Below are 17,380 nucleotides of genomic sequence, written 5' to 3' on the forward strand. Positions count from 1 at the left end.
TATTTATTATGTCAGGAAACATATATTCAATACGTTTAAGTATGTCAAATACAGTGTGCCAAATGTAGTATGACTCAGTGTGTGCACCCTGCACGTAACAATACACACTTTGTAAGGGCTGCTGTACGAACTGAAGTAAAAAAGAGAAACAATACCATTTGGGACGCATACAACGTCTCATGATCCTCATGACAAACACTTGACACCATTATCGAGTTAGAATAAGCATGAAACCATCACAAACATTGATTATACTTTAGATTATACTCTGCTGCAGGATGTCTCAATAACAGTTATATACATTATAACGTATATGTATACGATGGGTAAACATGTGAATAACCTAATTGCATGAAGTAAAACAATTTAAGAAACAAGAAAAACATTTCCATAAGGGCAAATACACTCAATGAGGCGTAAACGGTAAAACAAAGTAAACAGCTGTGAATCACCAGCTATAAATCAAAAAGCAGCAGCAGTCCCAGGCTGACGATCATTGCAGGAAGTTCATTTTTCTGCACCCCCTGTGATCCAGATAGAGGAATACCTGTGAGAGTGTGAAGATGACGAGTCATTAAACATGTAACAACACTGATGGAGCACGTCGAGAGTTTTCTGTACCTATAACCTCCACCAGCTTGGTGGCCTCGGCAGAGCGTCCAACAGCTGCATTTTCTGCAACGCAGGTGAAGTTTTGGGAAGTACCCGGGATGGAAGGGGTCCACCTGAATTCATTTTCATGGACTGAAAAGTAGCTTCCGATGGGGAAACCCTGCCTGAACTGCCATCTGACGGTACAATCCACATTTAAGGTGCAGCTCGTCAAGCAGGTGAATTTACACAATCTGCCAGGAGACACGGTGTCAGGTCCACTGATGCTGACGTTCCAAGCGGCAACTACAAAAAATGAGAAAGTTCACATATGTGCATAATACTGTCATCAATTCATTAAACTATTCTTCACTTTATGATAACTTACAGCTGAGGAGATATCCCAGGCTGAACACTCTTGTCTGTTGAGGCGTAGGCTCATACATCTCACACATGTAGAATCCAGTATCAGAAGGCAGCGGTGAGTCAAAGTGAATTGTGAGGTTGTTTTGCAGCAGCTGCATATTTTCACGAAGCGTCACCTTCTGTCCATCTTTGTACCAGACCACCTGGTTCACCTGCTGTGAAGGGTCAGCTGCTGGAGCACCAAGGCAGACCAGGTCCAGTGGCTGGTTGACAGATGGGACACTGTTTGGTGGACTGATTTGCACAGACACTAGATCTGTCACGCCAGAAGAAGATTTTAAAGTCAGTCATGAAGGAAAGAAGAAGTCCACACATCAGAGATAATAAATGTTTCTCATTGCAGACTCCTCTCTGAGTTTAAAAAGAACTACTGAGCCTCCTTTTTTAAACATACCACTAACACATTACTCATTTCAGTCACACCCAGCATCCTGTTCAACATCAGAAATTACTTGATGACGAAATCGCAAAGCAGGTGATGCCCCTAAACTATCACATGGATTCTGTAATGACAGTTCAGAGGTTAAGTTAGGTTTTGGGGCTTTTGTAAATGCGTAGGTGGTATGACGGGAATATGAATTTGTCTGAAGGAAACAGTGACAGGTACAAACAGATGTGTTGAAATTGCAGTTGTTCTGGACGGTTTTCCGGAGCCTTGCATCCAACACTAGATGGCGATGTCTCACCGGAGGTTGTCATTCACTATTGTTCCCTCCTTTTAAATATAGCCTTTTTATAAGGTACAATAAAAGGCAAGACTTTTTTTTTTTTTACGACATCAGCCTCTCTGCAGGACAATACATTGGTGCTAATATAATAATAAAGCAGTTTTACAGTGTACAATCTCTTCTGCTTCTAAACATATGATGGCCTACTCTGATCACTAAGCATTCAGGATGTGGAAACAGTGCTATCATTACAACATGTGTTTTATTATCGATGAGTATTTATTACCATAAAAGTTCATAACCACTCTTCATAGATAGTGGGGCAATTCTGGTGAAAACGTTGCGTAAACGTTGGGGTGTAAAAACTGTAATTTTTCTATCAAGTCTTAAATTGATTATGTTTAATATTGATTAAGAGACTAAACGGCACAAAGGAGAATACCGAAATCTGTTGCTTACACTGTTTCACATCCGTCCTAGACTTTTTATGTTCAGTTCTTTGAGTAGATTGTTTTGCTTTGATGCAACGTGTTTTATTCCTACTGAACTTTGAATGTATTGCAGTCATTAAAAAGCAGTTTCATTTCTGGAAACATTAATAACTTTTAAAAGCATTTGCCTACAACTCTTTCTTCTTTTTATTATTTTCACGAGTAATATTTTCTTTATGCGGTAAATATTAAACCAATTAACGGATGATTCCTAATAACAAACTGACTTCTCCACACTCAGATGGACCTTTTCAGATTTTCACTGCACTGAATTTCCACTCACATTTATGATTCATTATTGACCTTTGGCATTGTAAATAACAGATACCTATGAGCCATTGTGCCTGCTGATTATTTGCATGTTCCCTGGATTTATTGAATGTGTCATAAACTTTGCAAATGTGAAAACAGACGACGGCAGAAACAGACTCAGTGTCTTCAATGTGATGTGATTTGCCTCTGCAAACATCTGCAAAAGCACGCACGTAAATTTGGTGGGACAATGCTTTTCAAATGTAAAAATGTAAATAGTTTAATCATGTAAATGAGAAATCAAATTACTACAAATACAACCTTCTATCTTTGGTCAAACGTTAATCACATGTTCAGTTTGGTGAGGCACTAAATTACAGTCAAAGTTACAGTTAGATTGAACAAAAAAGTAATAATAAAAGATTGGACACTGCTAGACAAATCATGATGAAACAAGAATTGTAATTACTCCTTAATTCACCCCTGAATACGTACAAGATTTAAAATTAGGTAAACATGCTTAGTATGGTAGCCAGAGAGAGTCATTAGCAGCCTGAGAAAACACCTGGATTCAAAAAGCACTTTAAGGCCACACCATTTGTATTGGATTCTAAAATTGATTGCACAGTTAACTGAGAGAAAACAATAAATAATAAAACAACAGCCTTTAAATTGTAAATTAGTGATTAGGTGATTTATAATTACCTTTGTTAAGCTTCAAGATTGTTTTTATCAATTGAACAGCGCATATCATCCAATAAAAATACCATTACATATTACAACCCATTATTTTTTCCATTAAGTATCTCCTTTTGACAATGTTCAAAGTCTAGGAACCTTTAGTTTTAAAAACTGATGCTTTACCATGCAGGAGAAATCAACCATGCATGTAACTCACATGTTTGAGCTTTACTAATGAGTCACTAATGGGGGGTTTGGGGAATCTGCCAATTGCTCAGTTTGGGAGACTTCATTCTCTTCAAGAGTGCAACTAAAACAGAGCCTGTGTAAATAATGGGTTAGGGACATTAATGTCTTATGGCGGTTAATGCGGAGCCGGGCTGAAGACAAATGACTTTCTGCCTTCATGTGAAGCCTCACTCTTCAAATACACAGCTGAAAAAGACACAAGACTCTTGTAATACCCGTAATTTCATGCATTTCTTGTGATAACAGACAGAATGTATCCTACTATGCATCTATAATGACTATTTATGTTCTACATCTATTAAATAACAATGTGAAAACAATGTTGCTGGTGAAGAAACTACAGAGAACCATCACCTGAATATGCAGCTCCAATCGGCTTTACGGAGCCTTTAGAGAGTTCCAGCTCATTGTTTAGCCGTCCGACCGACTCTCACTGCTCTCGTAGTCTAGCGTGGTCAACAGTTTTGGATTTACTTATTTTAGTCTGTTCAATAACTAAAATCTGAGGTGGCACTCGTGACTTAGTTCTTGCTGATGATGCTACCATCTCGTCACCATCTCAATACAAACATAATTCTGTTGATCATTTGTGGGAAATGACTGAGATATACAGTATCTTCAAAGAAACAGTTTCCATTTGCTTTTTCTAGCAACTTCAAGACTCACGGTCATTATTGTAGCTGTAGATATCAAACAAATAACCTCATGTGTATGCCTGGAACTTTGATCAACTATTGTTTCTTCTGGAGAGAAACGTATTGCATACTTTTTGCCTGTTAGCATTTGTTATTACTGTGGCAGCATACCTCCCCGTTGGTGGGGAACAAAGTTAAACTAGAGGAATTAAATTACAACAATTTATTTCTCTATTGATCTTTCAACTGAACCTTTGAATCTTTCCACCATGTCAAGGTAATTATAGTTAACTAGTTATCGATAAATTAACACGCTTGGGGTGTGACAGATACCACTGAAAGGTAAATTATATATTGTTAAATAACCATTATGTTTTGTTTTTGTAAGATGTGAAACACGAAAACAAATACAGAAACTCATAATCTGTAATTAAAATTGAATTTAAATTTGAATCTCACACCATTGTCGAACATTATGCTCAAGCTCAGATGTGTGCACTTCACTTTGCATTGACTGTACACATTCAACAGGAAGCTCTTCTGTGGGAAAGGCCAGCGGGTCGTCGAGTATTGTGCCGCCTGACCTCAGCCATGGCAACAACTGTTCGAACCTGGTGGATTATTAACCACTGCTAAAGTGCGTTGACATAATAAACACAGGTTAAAATTAGTCCGCTATAAAAAAGGAACTGCGAGGGAAAAGCAGATTTCTCTGACCCCATCTCAGCTGCTTCTGGCCTCCAGTCTGACCTCACCAGAGAATCCATCACATCCAGTGCTGTCACTTCTTGCGAACTTGAGCGTAAAGTTGTGCGACATCAGAAGGAGGCTGAGGAGCTGGCTTCTTAATTTGCTGCTGTTGGGCATCATGGGTAGGAGAGGAAGAAGCTGCAGGGGGATTGTTGTTCACTCCGATCTGGGCGTATTCTGAGTTACTCTGCGACGCCAGCTGCACTGTTCCACCGTCTTTATTCTGGGAAAAACTGATATCTGCGTAGTTCAACTCCTAGAAACGACAAAGCCAGGAACAACATGTGAGATTACATTTACAGTTATTTTACATCAGATGAAATATTAGGAGCTGAATGGATATCTGACTAATATTGCCCAAAACAAGCATAACCATTTTGTGAACTGAGTATCTTCTTCCTAGCTCAAAGTCTGGCTTCTTTAGAATCAACACGAACAGGCAGATCACAAACTGGCCACATGTATATCACAGAAAAAAGATCTCATATTTAAAACTTATCCCTTGAAATTCACTATTTGATATGACAATTTACTATTACTCTGCACTATATGTGATTAAATCATTGTTTTAAATCAAAACCATGTATGTGGATCGTCAACAAAATCCTGACTTATTTATTCCTTCAGAAATTATTGTTTTCACTGATGTCTCATACTCTGGGTGTGTTGAACTCGCTTTGAAATACAGGGCTCAGGTTTAAGTTAGTAATCCGGTCAGCACTGCTGACTTTTACCTGAGTTCCTGCATATGCTTTGTTGTCTTGGCCTTCAGCTCCTTTAAAATATAAGAAATAAACAAGGTTTAGGATAACAGAAACACGAGGGCAGGGTCTCTGCAGATGCAGACACCGCTACAAACTCTGGTGGGTCATAGATGATGATTGAGAGGTATGGTCTTTTGGGGGTACATCCTGCATAGTAATTTATAACTTTAATGAAGGGAGTAAACAATGTTGTGTAGTACATATAGACATATAAAACTCTCACACACACACACACAATACACATACCTGTTCTGCTGGGATGGTTTCTAACAGAGAGTGTAGTTCTCTTTTTTCTGTGGACAGAGTCATGATTATGTAAATAAGACCACAGATTAATAATAATATTGACATTATGTTGTTGAAATCAAATATATCTCTTCATTGGACATAGCATAAAGGAAAATGTAGTTCTTTCTCAAAGATTTTGAACCAAAATGTATATTTGAAGAGCGATTTACAAATGATTTTTAGTTTTTACTGAAAAACATTTCAAAAACTTTCAAAGAGGGTTATGGACTTTGAAACACTGAGGACAAAGTTGTAACTCCTGTTGAGCCACATAATCCATCACAGTTTAATATTTATACCTGACAACTAAATGTTAAACTATCTAGCTCTATGGAAAATATAGAACAAAAGCAAAGTGGCCCTTTATTGAACATCAACCCTTTGTAGGTTGAGTAAACAAAGTTTACAGTCTTCATGTCTCCATAATTCTAGTTCCACATGTTGTGTCTGCTCTCCTTCTTTGCCATGTTATGCCTCTCCTGGCATAGCAGGTTCTGTATCTTCTCCGTGTCGTGCTTTTGAGTCAAAACTTCATAATGCTGAGCAGTAATCTCACATCATTATGATAGTTCTTTTTTTTTTTTAAACAAGGCTCTGGTTATATCTTAAAGCTCTTGTCCACTTACCTTGTATGATACATGTAGTATCCTCCACACAGTCCTCCACAGACGGCTAAAACTGCGATTACTATTCCAGCGATGCAACCATCCGAACATGTTGATTGGTTTGGTCTCTCTGGGCATAAATACAACAGTAGATAAGAACATGATTTTACACCATTCTGTATACTATGCTTGGGGCTCACTTGTTGAGGCTACAATAGCTGCTACTAGCATCACAAATGTAAGGTTGTGTTCGAAATCGCTTACTAACCAACTATTCCCACTGAGTACGAGAGTAAATTGTGTCTGTATTGTGTTGCAACTGTGTGGATTTTGCGTCTGCGAGAAATGCTCGCATGTAGCCTACGGGAATTTGAGTGAGCTTACTTCACATACTCAACTGCCCCACAATGCATTGCGTCTGGGTACTTTTTGACTATACTCCGTCATGTGATATGTTGAACTTGGCTAAAAGCAGGAAGAAACCTCTGGTTCTGAAAAGTAAAGCCTATAAAGATTCTTTGTGATACCCCGTAGGGGCGACTTCTCTGGTTAAAAAGAGAAGTTGTGATTGTATGTAAGTCTGTCAGGAAATGACTGTCCTTCTCACTTGATTTATTATCTCCGTAAACATTGTAAACATCAGTTTATAGGCTCAGTCGCTAGTTTCAAGTCTTCCTCAATACAGAATGATTATTTTAGAGTAAAATGGGTGATAAAGCAGACAGAGTATAATGTAGGTAGGAGTCTATGGCTAAAAGATGTATATTCTATGTATGTGTTTTATGGCAAGAAATAAACCATTTAGATTTAAAACATGTGGTCAGTTCATCTAAATAATGAGTATTGTGTATCGCATGACTGGGTGAGACCAGTCATGCGATAGTTTAGCTTGTAATAACTTAAGTTTGAACAGTCAACTGGTAATGAAATTGTTCATTTAGAAGGCAGTAAACAGTTCACCCTGTATTAAATGGGTTCGTATACAATCTCGAACACAGCTTAAATTGACCAAACTGTTGGCGATCGAGTTGCATTATTATTATATAAAAACAGTGATATGAAATAACTGCAAGAAACATGATTAACACCATCTTGGTACCTGTTACAGACAGTTGATGGTCCGCTGAGAGTGTTGTCCCCGTTATATGATTAAACACTTCACAGGTGTAGTTTCCACTCAGCGAAGAGTTAATGTTGGGTTTTTTTAAAACAGGAGAATTGTGTATCTTTGTCCCGTTCAGCTTCCAGGTGAAAGCAGCAGCAGGTACAGAGTCAGCAGAGCAGATTAATGTTAAGGTGTCTTCACATGGTATCTCATTTGGACCGTCGATTTTGACGTTTTCTGGTCCATCTGAAAAACAGATATTTGTTTTAAAAAAAAGGTGCTAAAGCAGCTTTAAACATGTTACAGTTACGCCAAAATATGTCATGGCACCCAGTTATTGAAGGCAGTCATCATGTTTAACCGTAAATGTATAGTCTGTTACTTACAGAAAACAACCAATGTGTATTTAGCTTCTTCCTGGCTGATGGGATTGCTGACTTTACAGAAATAATCTCCAGTTTCTTCTTTACTCAGACTCTTAAAGGACAACACTCTGTTCTTGTCGTAAAGTTGCATGTTGTCTTCTGGAGTCAGTTCTACGTCACCCTTCCTCCACTCTCTGTGAAACACAGAGCCTGCAGCATCACAGGATAAGTTGAACGATTTCCCTTCTATCGACAGGTTTGTTTCCGTTGTGATAGAAGCACCTGATATTTTCTCTGTTGGCAAAAAGATATGTGAAAAATATGAGAACAGGAACAAAAGTAACTGAGATTTATTTAACAATTGAATCAAAACAGTGGACAGATGAAGTTTGACCAACTGTCATTATGTCAATGTTTTGACCACAAGTCTTTATCGAGCATGTGGATAAACACAGACACGTGAACATTTAGGTTTGATATGCAGAACATACTAAGCAACATTTTGAGTTGTGTTTCTGTGCACCGGTTGAATGTAAGGCCAATATTCTTTTTTTTTTTTTAATCTTTGCTTTTGTCTCCACATCCTGAAGGAAAAACGTGGCTTTAGCTGCAAAATGATCCACTGTGTTCACCAGCTAATGTATAGTCTGTCTGTTTGCAGGGCAGTAAGGGTACAATAGTTATTTCAGAAAATAATACCATGAAACTGAGCGTTGATTATAGCTAATTTAAAGAATACATTGAAATTAGTCAATTTGTTTTTCTTTAACCTTTTCTAATAAAAAATGTGCCTGCAAGATTAAGCAAAAAAATAGACAATTCAAAAGGTGTTTTGTGTCTTTTTTAACCTATTTTACTGAAAACTCAAATAATATTTAATGTTTGTCTTTTCATGCCAATAGAAATTATGCAAGACTACACTTGCTGTAAGTGCAATCTTTCTGACCCTTTGCTACTATATATAATCTAATACTCTTAAAATTAAAATGTAAAGAGGGAAGAGACGTTTCTTGCCACCACCACACTCCAAGAAGTTTTTTTTTTTTTTTTTTTCTTTTTCTTTCTCTTCGGTTGTCTGTTCAATCTGTTCAATCAACAGCATACCTTATCATTATGTATATTATTATTTATTTTTTATTTCCATTCAATGTACAACAAATGTAAAATGTCAACTAAATGTTTTGTTTGTGTTCTGTTTGTCTGTTGAGAAGCTGTGACTTTTCTGAGGTTTGAGAGGGAGAGAGAGGAGGAGGAGGAGATTGTTCTTACTGATCAACAAATGTAGATGCACGCACACATCCCAGATGGTTAACGTCTGATTCAATGGCAGGAAATCTTGCAGTTAGAATTGCTGTTCCAGCATTTGCAACAACTTTCACTACTGAAACAACTCAATGAAAAGGATTCTCAAAAAGAGAGTCTGAAAGAATAAATGCAATAAGTCACGTCAATATCAGAAGTGTCTCAGAGATCAAGGTGCTTCTTTTCTCCAGAACACTGCAAAACCCAGCTTTAAGAAAGTTACATCTGGTACCATCACAGGTTCATAATCCATCTTTTTTTCCCTCTATATTTCTTTAAAAAACATCTCTTAATTGAAACTTACTCATGACAGAGACAGCTGAGGGTGAAGACGTTACTTCTGTCATAGTTTTGCTGTTGAAGGCCCGACAGCTGTAGTTTCCACTCTGACTCTCCTGAATGTTCATCAGTATGAGGTGAGGTCCAGTATCAGTCTGCAGGTCTCCATTCAGAAACCATGTGATATCGGGATCAGGTCTGGAGTCAGCTAAGCAGGACAGGCTGATGTCTGACCCTACCTCATAGTTTCCTAGTGGCGGATTTATTTCCAGATTTATATTTTCTGGTCCGTCTGCATGTAGGAGCAAACAGCAGAACAAAGTTAGTATGCACAACTGCATTATTATTCATCAAGTCACCAGAAAAAAAAGAAACGTGTGTTCAGAGAAATGTAACAGAACGAGTCTTCAATACACACGTTCTACATGTAGGTTATAACTCACAGCTGATGGAGAGGTGTATTTGACTACTGGTGGCGTTGCTGATGGGGTTGGACACACGACAACTGAAGGGTCCCTGGTCGTAACGAGTCACATTCATAGTGAGAGTGGAGCCTCCGTCAGTGAGCTGAACTCTGTCACTGGCTGTAACCTGAGAGCTGCCGTTGAGCCAGAAGAAAGAGAGAGAGGCTCCAGAGGAGGAGCAGGACAGACGGACAGAGAAGTCCTGATTCAAGTCTGTGCTGTTGGCATTTACCATGACGTTGGAAACTCGCTCTGTGGATGAAAAACAAAATGCTTTTACATTTGCCACCACATGAAGGTGCAGGAGAAGGAAACACTGCAGCGGCTGATAATTAATCTATTATCTTATCTTGAGACTTTGAAAGTTCAAAGTTTCCAGTCCTGGCATTGAATTAACTTTGTTTTATTTTCAAACTGGTGTTTGTTCTTTAATTTTTAATATCATGTAGTTAAATTCAACACCCTGTGACCTTGACACAGGATGACCACACAACGAGAGCTACGCATGAAAAGCATATTAAGGCTGGCCAGTTGTGTAGGAATGTGTACAACTAAAAATAGCATTAATGTTCAAGTGAAATTATTTAAATGTCATAGTTACTGTATGACTTATAGACTTGAATTAAAGTTGAGAAACCATTCCATAAATTGTATAGAAAAGAAATTTAAACCGCAAAGTTAATGCACGGCCTTGGAAACAAAAAGGAAATGTTTACTTAAAGTTGACTTTATTGATTTTTCTTGCTCGTTTGTTTTGTTTAAAAGTATCAAATTATTATTATCGTGTCATTATGTAATAACGATCTGAATTCTGTTTTAGCGCGTATGTTTGAACCTTTTTATAGATCTTATCTGAAACCACTTGACACCTCAACATAATTATTTATTTATAAATGTATTATATTTATTATTAATTATATTACTCAAGTGTGATGCATAATCTCCACTCAGAATTGAAAGGGAAGCACTGTGTGAAGTTTGCTCACCATATACACTCAGTGTGGTTGTCCCGTCCATCGGTTTTTCTCCAGGTGGTAAAATGGAAATGCTGTATTCTCCACTGTCATTAAGAGTCAGACTCCTGAGCTCCAGAGATCCAGTAGACATGAACAGAGTGATCCTGCTTACATACTCTGGTGTAGTGAAGTTATTCAAGTTAAAAAATGTGATATCCTTATCCCCAAATTTCCATCGGATTATTGCAACTTGTGTTTCTGGTAGAGTCACTGTTGTGGTGAACATCACTGTCTCTCCCACAGCTGCATTCAGATGAGCGTCTGGCAACACACCAGCTCCTCTGGCCAAACCTGGAGGAGACATTTACAGTTCTGAGAGGAACTTAAATTAATGGTGGAGATTGAAAAAATTGGCCACTGTGACAACATCCTTAATCATAATCCAAAGGAAAAACACAAACAACTATTGTTTTCACAATATATTAGATGTCTCTCTATTGAAAACAAACAAGCAATGACGTTACGGTGGTGGGTTTCAATCTTAACCATTTTAAGTTTACAATATTTTTAGATCACATTAGGGAACTGAAGTCCAACAAAGTGACCCATTCAACGAGAGACAGTGGGCAGATTATCTAACAGAACCGCCACCGCCAGTATAATATTAGTCATTTCAATATATCATACAGTTTACAATTAAGCTACACACTGATTTGTATTGATTCGAATTTAAAAAATTGACATATTTACGAGAGCCAATATATACAAAAAAGACAAAGTAATTAAGTTACGTTTTACAGTTATTCGTCTGCTCTGCTCCATGCTGCTATCGAGTCACGAAAGCAAAAAACAATCTCCACATCAAAAAACCTTTCTAACAACATCTCAACAATTTGTTTAAATATTTAAAATCTATTTTCAACACCAACAGCAGACGACTGTCTTTTTTAAAGCGAGATTCTTACCTGTGAAAGCCACAGCGACTGCACAAAGTAAAGGTAACATATCCATTGATCTCCCTTTGTGAGATACACACAGCGGAGGGAAACGTCACTCATCAGACGTTGACTGGAGTAATCAATGTGAGCTCCGTCAGCTCTAATTATACGAGCCGGTGAACGCAGAGTGTCGAGTTACTAAACGTCTCCTGAGATAAACCCACCGAGCCGCAGTCAGGAACTCACGCTGCTAAACGTCCCCCTCTAGGGGTGTACATGTGTTTATTGACATACTGAAGGGAAATGAGACGAAACTGTTCATTTAATAGTACAATTCATTCATACTAATAATGAATTAACCATTAATACATAACAAATAAATACAATGTATAGTTAACATAAGATTACACATGATGTATCTTAGACAGGGGGGAATACGTCATCTTTTAAGTAACTAAAGGATAAATAAAACCAACATGTTCAGGAGCAGGTGTAACCCCTGTGAGATGTCTCCTGTTCAATGAATCTCCCTGGAGCTGGGCAGGCTGGTAGCAACTGTTTATTCTGCATTCATACAAAGGGACAGAGTACGTCGTCAGCTTCTGTGGGCAACGGCGCGTGCTCCGTTCTCTTGAGAAATCCCGAGTCACATTAAATAATATACAGAACAGTGAACTAAAGAAACAGTGATCATATAGTGGATTTACAAGACCATAAAATAAATGAAAAGGAACAGAAACTGTCTTTCTTAACTTATTAATTATTCATATTTACAACAATTCAATAACAAAGTAATAATAACAACTCACTCATTAATAACACACTCACAGAACTACCAACTCTCACGGTTTCGCCGTGTGACACGCTTTTGCATGTTTTCACACGCTCTCACGCCACACAACCAATTTCTCACGGCAAAAGAAATTCTGATTTTGGGCCGAGGCGCGTTGGTTTCTTTTCAAACTCCGCGACGATAGATGGCGCTAAGGAGCGCATCTGTAAACCTATTCGCTGCATAGACATCCTATTTACCACAAAGAGTCCCGAAGTTAGCAACAGAAGAAGATTTTCAAACAGACACAACGAGCAGAGACTACTGCAGGGCTCTCAAGTCTCACGCATTGAGCGTGAGACTCACGCATTTCGGTCTTATCTCACGCACTCCCGCCACACATCGAATTCCTCACGCTGAAAAAAACTCTCGGCTATTTAATGCTTGAATGCAGGGGTGTTCAATACGCCGATCGATTGTTCCGCTGCAGAGCTCCGACGCCGGTCTGCGCGCATTGGGATGGAGCAAAAATAGTCACTAGAAAAGGGCTACACAATAGCCAATCAGAAAAAAACGTATCTGTTGTATCTGGGTAAGATTTCATCCAGCAATCAATGAAAATAAAGCATCCTGGATAGATATGTCACTCTTGCCTGTCTTCAAAACTTAAGAGCCCTGTTAATGACATGTGGTTCAATTAAGTACTCACTCTCTTAAACTTTAAATCTTGAAATAATTCGTTGTGTTTGTGCGTGTGATTTTGTGTGGTGATGTAAACTCAGCTGTCATAACAAGCAGCAGGAGAGCACCTTGTTAACCTCTTGGTAGACTGCATACTCAAAACATCAGAGCATTGTTTGTTAAGGCTGCCCACATAGCATGTATCACTTTATTTGCAGGCCTAGGAAAAGGACCCTCTCACATTTTTTCCAAACAGCTCTTTGAACAAGTAAGATGTATTATAAAGAATTTAACATAAAGACAGGACATTTGTGCAATAGAATTAGGCATGTTTTTGTAAATGAGAGAAGAGTTATTAAAAAACATTTAAATTCTTTAAGGTAGCAAAGATGCCTCGTAAAAGACCTTTGCCAGGCCAGAATGCAGGGTACAACGTGGGTACAACGCCACATTAATTAAAATTTCCTGATATTTGAGCTACCAACGTGTGTGGCTGCGTGCGCGGCAAAATGTTGGTCACCCCCGACAAAATCTCATTCCAAGGTTTTTTGAAAAGTTGGCAGCTCTGATAACATCAGGGCAGAGCAGGACACGGACAGAGGAAGTTCACGTGTTTGTCAGGCTAACGCAGTGGTTCTCAAACTTGTTCTGTCACGCTCCACTGCGGAGGAATGATATGCTCCACAGCACCAACAACAATATTTGTTATTAAAATCAAAATGTGTGACTTCTCCGTCTGTGCTTTTTCAAATAATAGAAAACATACAATTGCAATCTCTTTCATGTAAACCAGATTGCTCCACACACTGCTCATTAAAAAAAACTACATATTCCACGTGACTTAGAAACCCAAACCCAGCTCTCGCGAGACTCTTAGTGTTGCGGAACAGCTGACTGCGCGGTGGGTGGTGCCAGGGACTGCTATCTATTTCGAACAGCTACACGACTCATAGTGTACACAATAAGGAGACTTTCTGAATTGTAAAACTGTTTGTCCGCTGCTAATAACTCCCACCACAACATGGCTGAGACGGACCCCAAGTCGGTGCAGGACCTCACCAATGTGGTGAGTTGTGCTCGAGATGGCGAGCCAGCGTCAGCTACCGCAGCCTAGCTTAGCAAGGATGGCTATAGGAATGCTAACGCAGGCTAGCTAGCCATCCTTCGCTAGTTCACAGGTGAAGGCTAGCCAGACCGTAGCACCAGCAGCATTTTGTGTTTATTTTTCTTCGTGTACACATCCGGGTTATGAGTTATGCGGGTTCAAACCTGTTAACTGAGGTGAGAACGTGCTGACCTTTTGTTTTGCACGTTATTGGAAAGTGCTTCTACATGACATCACCAAATGACAACAGAGCAACACGCGCAGCGTTACATAAACACACATGATGTACTTCTGCAGAGCCACTTTTTCTAATTCAAATGGAATAGTGTCGCTGTCTTGTCGCTGGGGTAATGTGTTGGTAGTAGTGGTGTTATAGAGATGAGCATACAAGCCATTGCATTCCTGTTACACTCCTACACCTTCAAGTTGTAGCTGTCCTTCTTTTTCCCCTATATTTTGTTTATGTTGTCTCTGCACTTTTATTTACAGCCATTGTTGAGTAAAGCGTGATTAAGTACACTTCCAGATCTTTCCTTAATGTGTGTTCACACCTAAATAACATGTGTGTGCGAAGCAATGCACCAATACAGAAGAGCATGCATCTGTTGAATTGAATGCCTTCATCACAGATAATTAAGCAATCATCCCCCAGTGAAAGAGCTTTTACATTGTCGTCAAGGAAACTATATACTTCTTTTATTGTTGCACTGCTGTTTTAGAAAAAAAATATTCAGACCACAGGCATGGTGCATTAGAGTGGGCATGCTGATTTTTTTCAGGTGTCAAAAGTACGGTCCACAGTCCACTGAAGGCATCATTACTTAAATCTTCTTGATTGTGTCAAACATTAAATTAAACTGGCCCGTTTGACGTGTGGCTGTTATCTTCAGTGAACCAACTCTAATCCATGTGGCATCATAGTGAAATAGTAAGTGTACTTGTATAGTGATTTTCTAGTCTTCTGACCACTCAAAGTGACATCATTCATACACTGATGTGCAAGTGGAACTGTAGCCCCTCCCATCAGCAATATCTAACATTCATAGACCGTAGACACAACACTAGGTGTCTTGCCCAAGGACGCATCGACATGGACTAGTAGAGCCGGGGATCGAACTACTGATCCTGATTGAAGGATGACCCTTCGCACCACTGAGCCACAGTCGCCCCATAATTGCACTTATAGTACTTGTGCCGTGTGTTTCACAGGTCCAGACGCTGCTGCAACAGATGCAGGACAAGTTCCAGACCATGTCCGACCAGATCATCGGGAGGAATATCCTAATTAATCGTTTATAAAAGCCGTCAATTTCTCATTGATAAAATGCCTTTGTGGTGCAGATTTTTAATCTAATATAATGATGGATTAATGTCTTAACAGTGGACTGACCTGGACAAAATTTGACCCATTTAAGAGTAACTTAGTTATTTTGTTAATTATATGCCTTAACGGCTTCCTCACTTGATGAGATGAGCACGCGCATTGACGACTTGGAGAAGAACATCGCCGACCTGATGACCCAGGCTGGCGTTGAGGAGATTGAGGCGGCACCGGAAAAGGCTAAAGAGGGTCAGGGGTCATAATGAAGGTAAGCCATAGACCCCATCCAGCTTCTGGAACGGTACAACACCAGTATACCCAGATAGCTTTTATTCATGCCTTTCATTTAGCTTCAAACTCCATGGTTGTGTCCCTCTTCCTAATTGACTCATGAATCCTAACAATATATAGATATCATTAAATCAGAGACTGTCATTTACTTTTACACATCTCAGTTAATCATATTATTCATGATGTTTATTTTGCAGTGTCGGATGTTAACGTAGATAAATGCACACATGTATTCATTGAGTGAATTCACAGACGCAGACCCTTGTTTTGTCTGTCCCCGCAGGTTCTCAAGTGTCTCGGCGTGAAGTCTGTCCGACATTCAGGAGCAGCAGACTTTTCGATCCTGAAAATGACTATTTGATTTGGTGTGTCGTCGTGTGAAATGCTTTTTTATATATTGAATATTGTGATAAACGGTTAGTTATATAATGACATAAGAAGTTGAACATCATTTGTAAGTTAGAATAGTGCGATATGCCCTTCAGAAACATGTGCAGAAATGCAACCTAAGGATTTGTATGCAGCGACCCAGATGAATTCTCTCCGCCATCATGGATCGTAATTAATAAAAGGATGGCTGACGGGGACAGCTTTGCCCTGGCCGGTGTTGAGAACAACCTGCAGGCTCAGAGGCCAGTGGAACCGCCATCCCTACTAACATGGAAAGTGGGCACATCTGAAGCATGTGGGGATTTACAAACGGCACTGTTAGACAATGCTGTGGGATGCATTCCAATTTCAACAGATGTTCTTCTATTAAAGCTATTTAATACAGTGCGTTGTCATATATTACATAATAAATATTAGGCCAGGTGTAGAGTGAATTAAAAAATATAAATAACTCCCAGGTGCTAATTGTTTCTTTGTGTGTGTATATATATTTTTCTGATTAGATTTTTTAAAGCCAGAGATGCATTTGATCACGCTAACTATCAGAAATGTCTGTGTTGCATCTTTTGAGTGGTCTAGATTGTTCATAATGTATTCAACAGTTCATTGTTAGGCTGTGCAATTGGGAATTTAATGTCTAATGGTTAATATTAGAGGTTATTGCAACACTATCTTCTCAAAAGTGCCACTTGACTGCATAGCAGGAACCTTTTTTCAAATGAATGCAACCAAAATAAAGCGATAAACTGAACAGTAGTAAACTAAATGTACAACATTAGTAGTGAACATCTTCTGAATGCAATATGAAAGTTATACGTATTAAAAAGTGAGTGGTTCCTTAATTGCATTTTAATATTAGCTTATCAAAGTTAGAAATTAAAGTCCTCAGTCTTGTCCCTTTGGCTTTTTTTGTAGATTTTTTTTCTATAGGTACCTCATGTTACACCTAATGAATGGAAAACAATGTTAAGTAAACAATGCAAAATACATAGATTAACATAGGTCCCAAAT

General features: G+C 38.8%; 3 protein-coding genes across 3 annotated transcripts; 1 reads left to right on the plus strand and 2 right to left on the minus strand.

The window, feature by feature from the left end:
* Positions 1–49: 49 nt before the first annotated feature.
* Positions 50–1,447, minus strand: LOC130213231 (hemicentin-2-like). Its single transcript, XM_056444706.1, has 4 exons — positions 1,441–1,447; positions 980–1,273; positions 622–897; positions 50–547 (listed from the first exon to the last, which is right to left on the minus strand). Exons 1-4 carry the CDS (start codon positions 1,445–1,447, stop codon positions 456–458), a joined length of 669 nt encoding a protein of 222 aa, XP_056300681.1. The 3' UTR covers positions 50–455.
* A 1,247-nt stretch (positions 1,448–2,694) lies between these two features.
* Positions 2,695–11,952, minus strand: LOC130212655 (carcinoembryonic antigen-related cell adhesion molecule 5). Its single transcript, XM_056443755.1, has 10 exons — positions 11,837–11,952; positions 10,902–11,222; positions 9,895–10,167; positions 9,477–9,743; positions 7,892–8,164; positions 7,500–7,751; positions 6,422–6,530; positions 5,754–5,800; positions 5,478–5,518; positions 2,695–4,999 (listed from the first exon to the last, which is right to left on the minus strand). The coding sequence occupies exons 1-10, from the start codon at positions 11,880–11,882 to the stop codon at positions 4,775–4,777; spliced, it is 1,854 nt and encodes a 617-aa protein (XP_056299730.1). The 5' UTR covers positions 11,883–11,952; the 3' UTR covers positions 2,695–4,774.
* Positions 11,953–14,153: 2,201 nt separating this feature from the next.
* Positions 14,154–16,820, plus strand: LOC130212667 (heat shock factor-binding protein 1-like). Its single transcript, XM_056443772.1, has 4 exons — positions 14,154–14,328; positions 15,577–15,643; positions 15,830–15,956; positions 16,263–16,820. Exons 1-3 carry the CDS (start codon positions 14,284–14,286, stop codon positions 15,949–15,951), a joined length of 234 nt encoding a protein of 77 aa, XP_056299747.1. The 5' UTR covers positions 14,154–14,283; the 3' UTR covers positions 15,952–15,956; positions 16,263–16,820.
* Positions 16,821–17,380: the final 560 nt, after the last annotated feature.

The sequence above is a fragment of the Pseudoliparis swirei genome, chromosome 22, assembly GCF_029220125.1.
Source record: "Pseudoliparis swirei isolate HS2019 ecotype Mariana Trench chromosome 22, NWPU_hadal_v1, whole genome shotgun sequence".
NCBI lineage: Eukaryota > Metazoa > Chordata > Actinopteri > Perciformes > Liparidae > Pseudoliparis > Pseudoliparis swirei.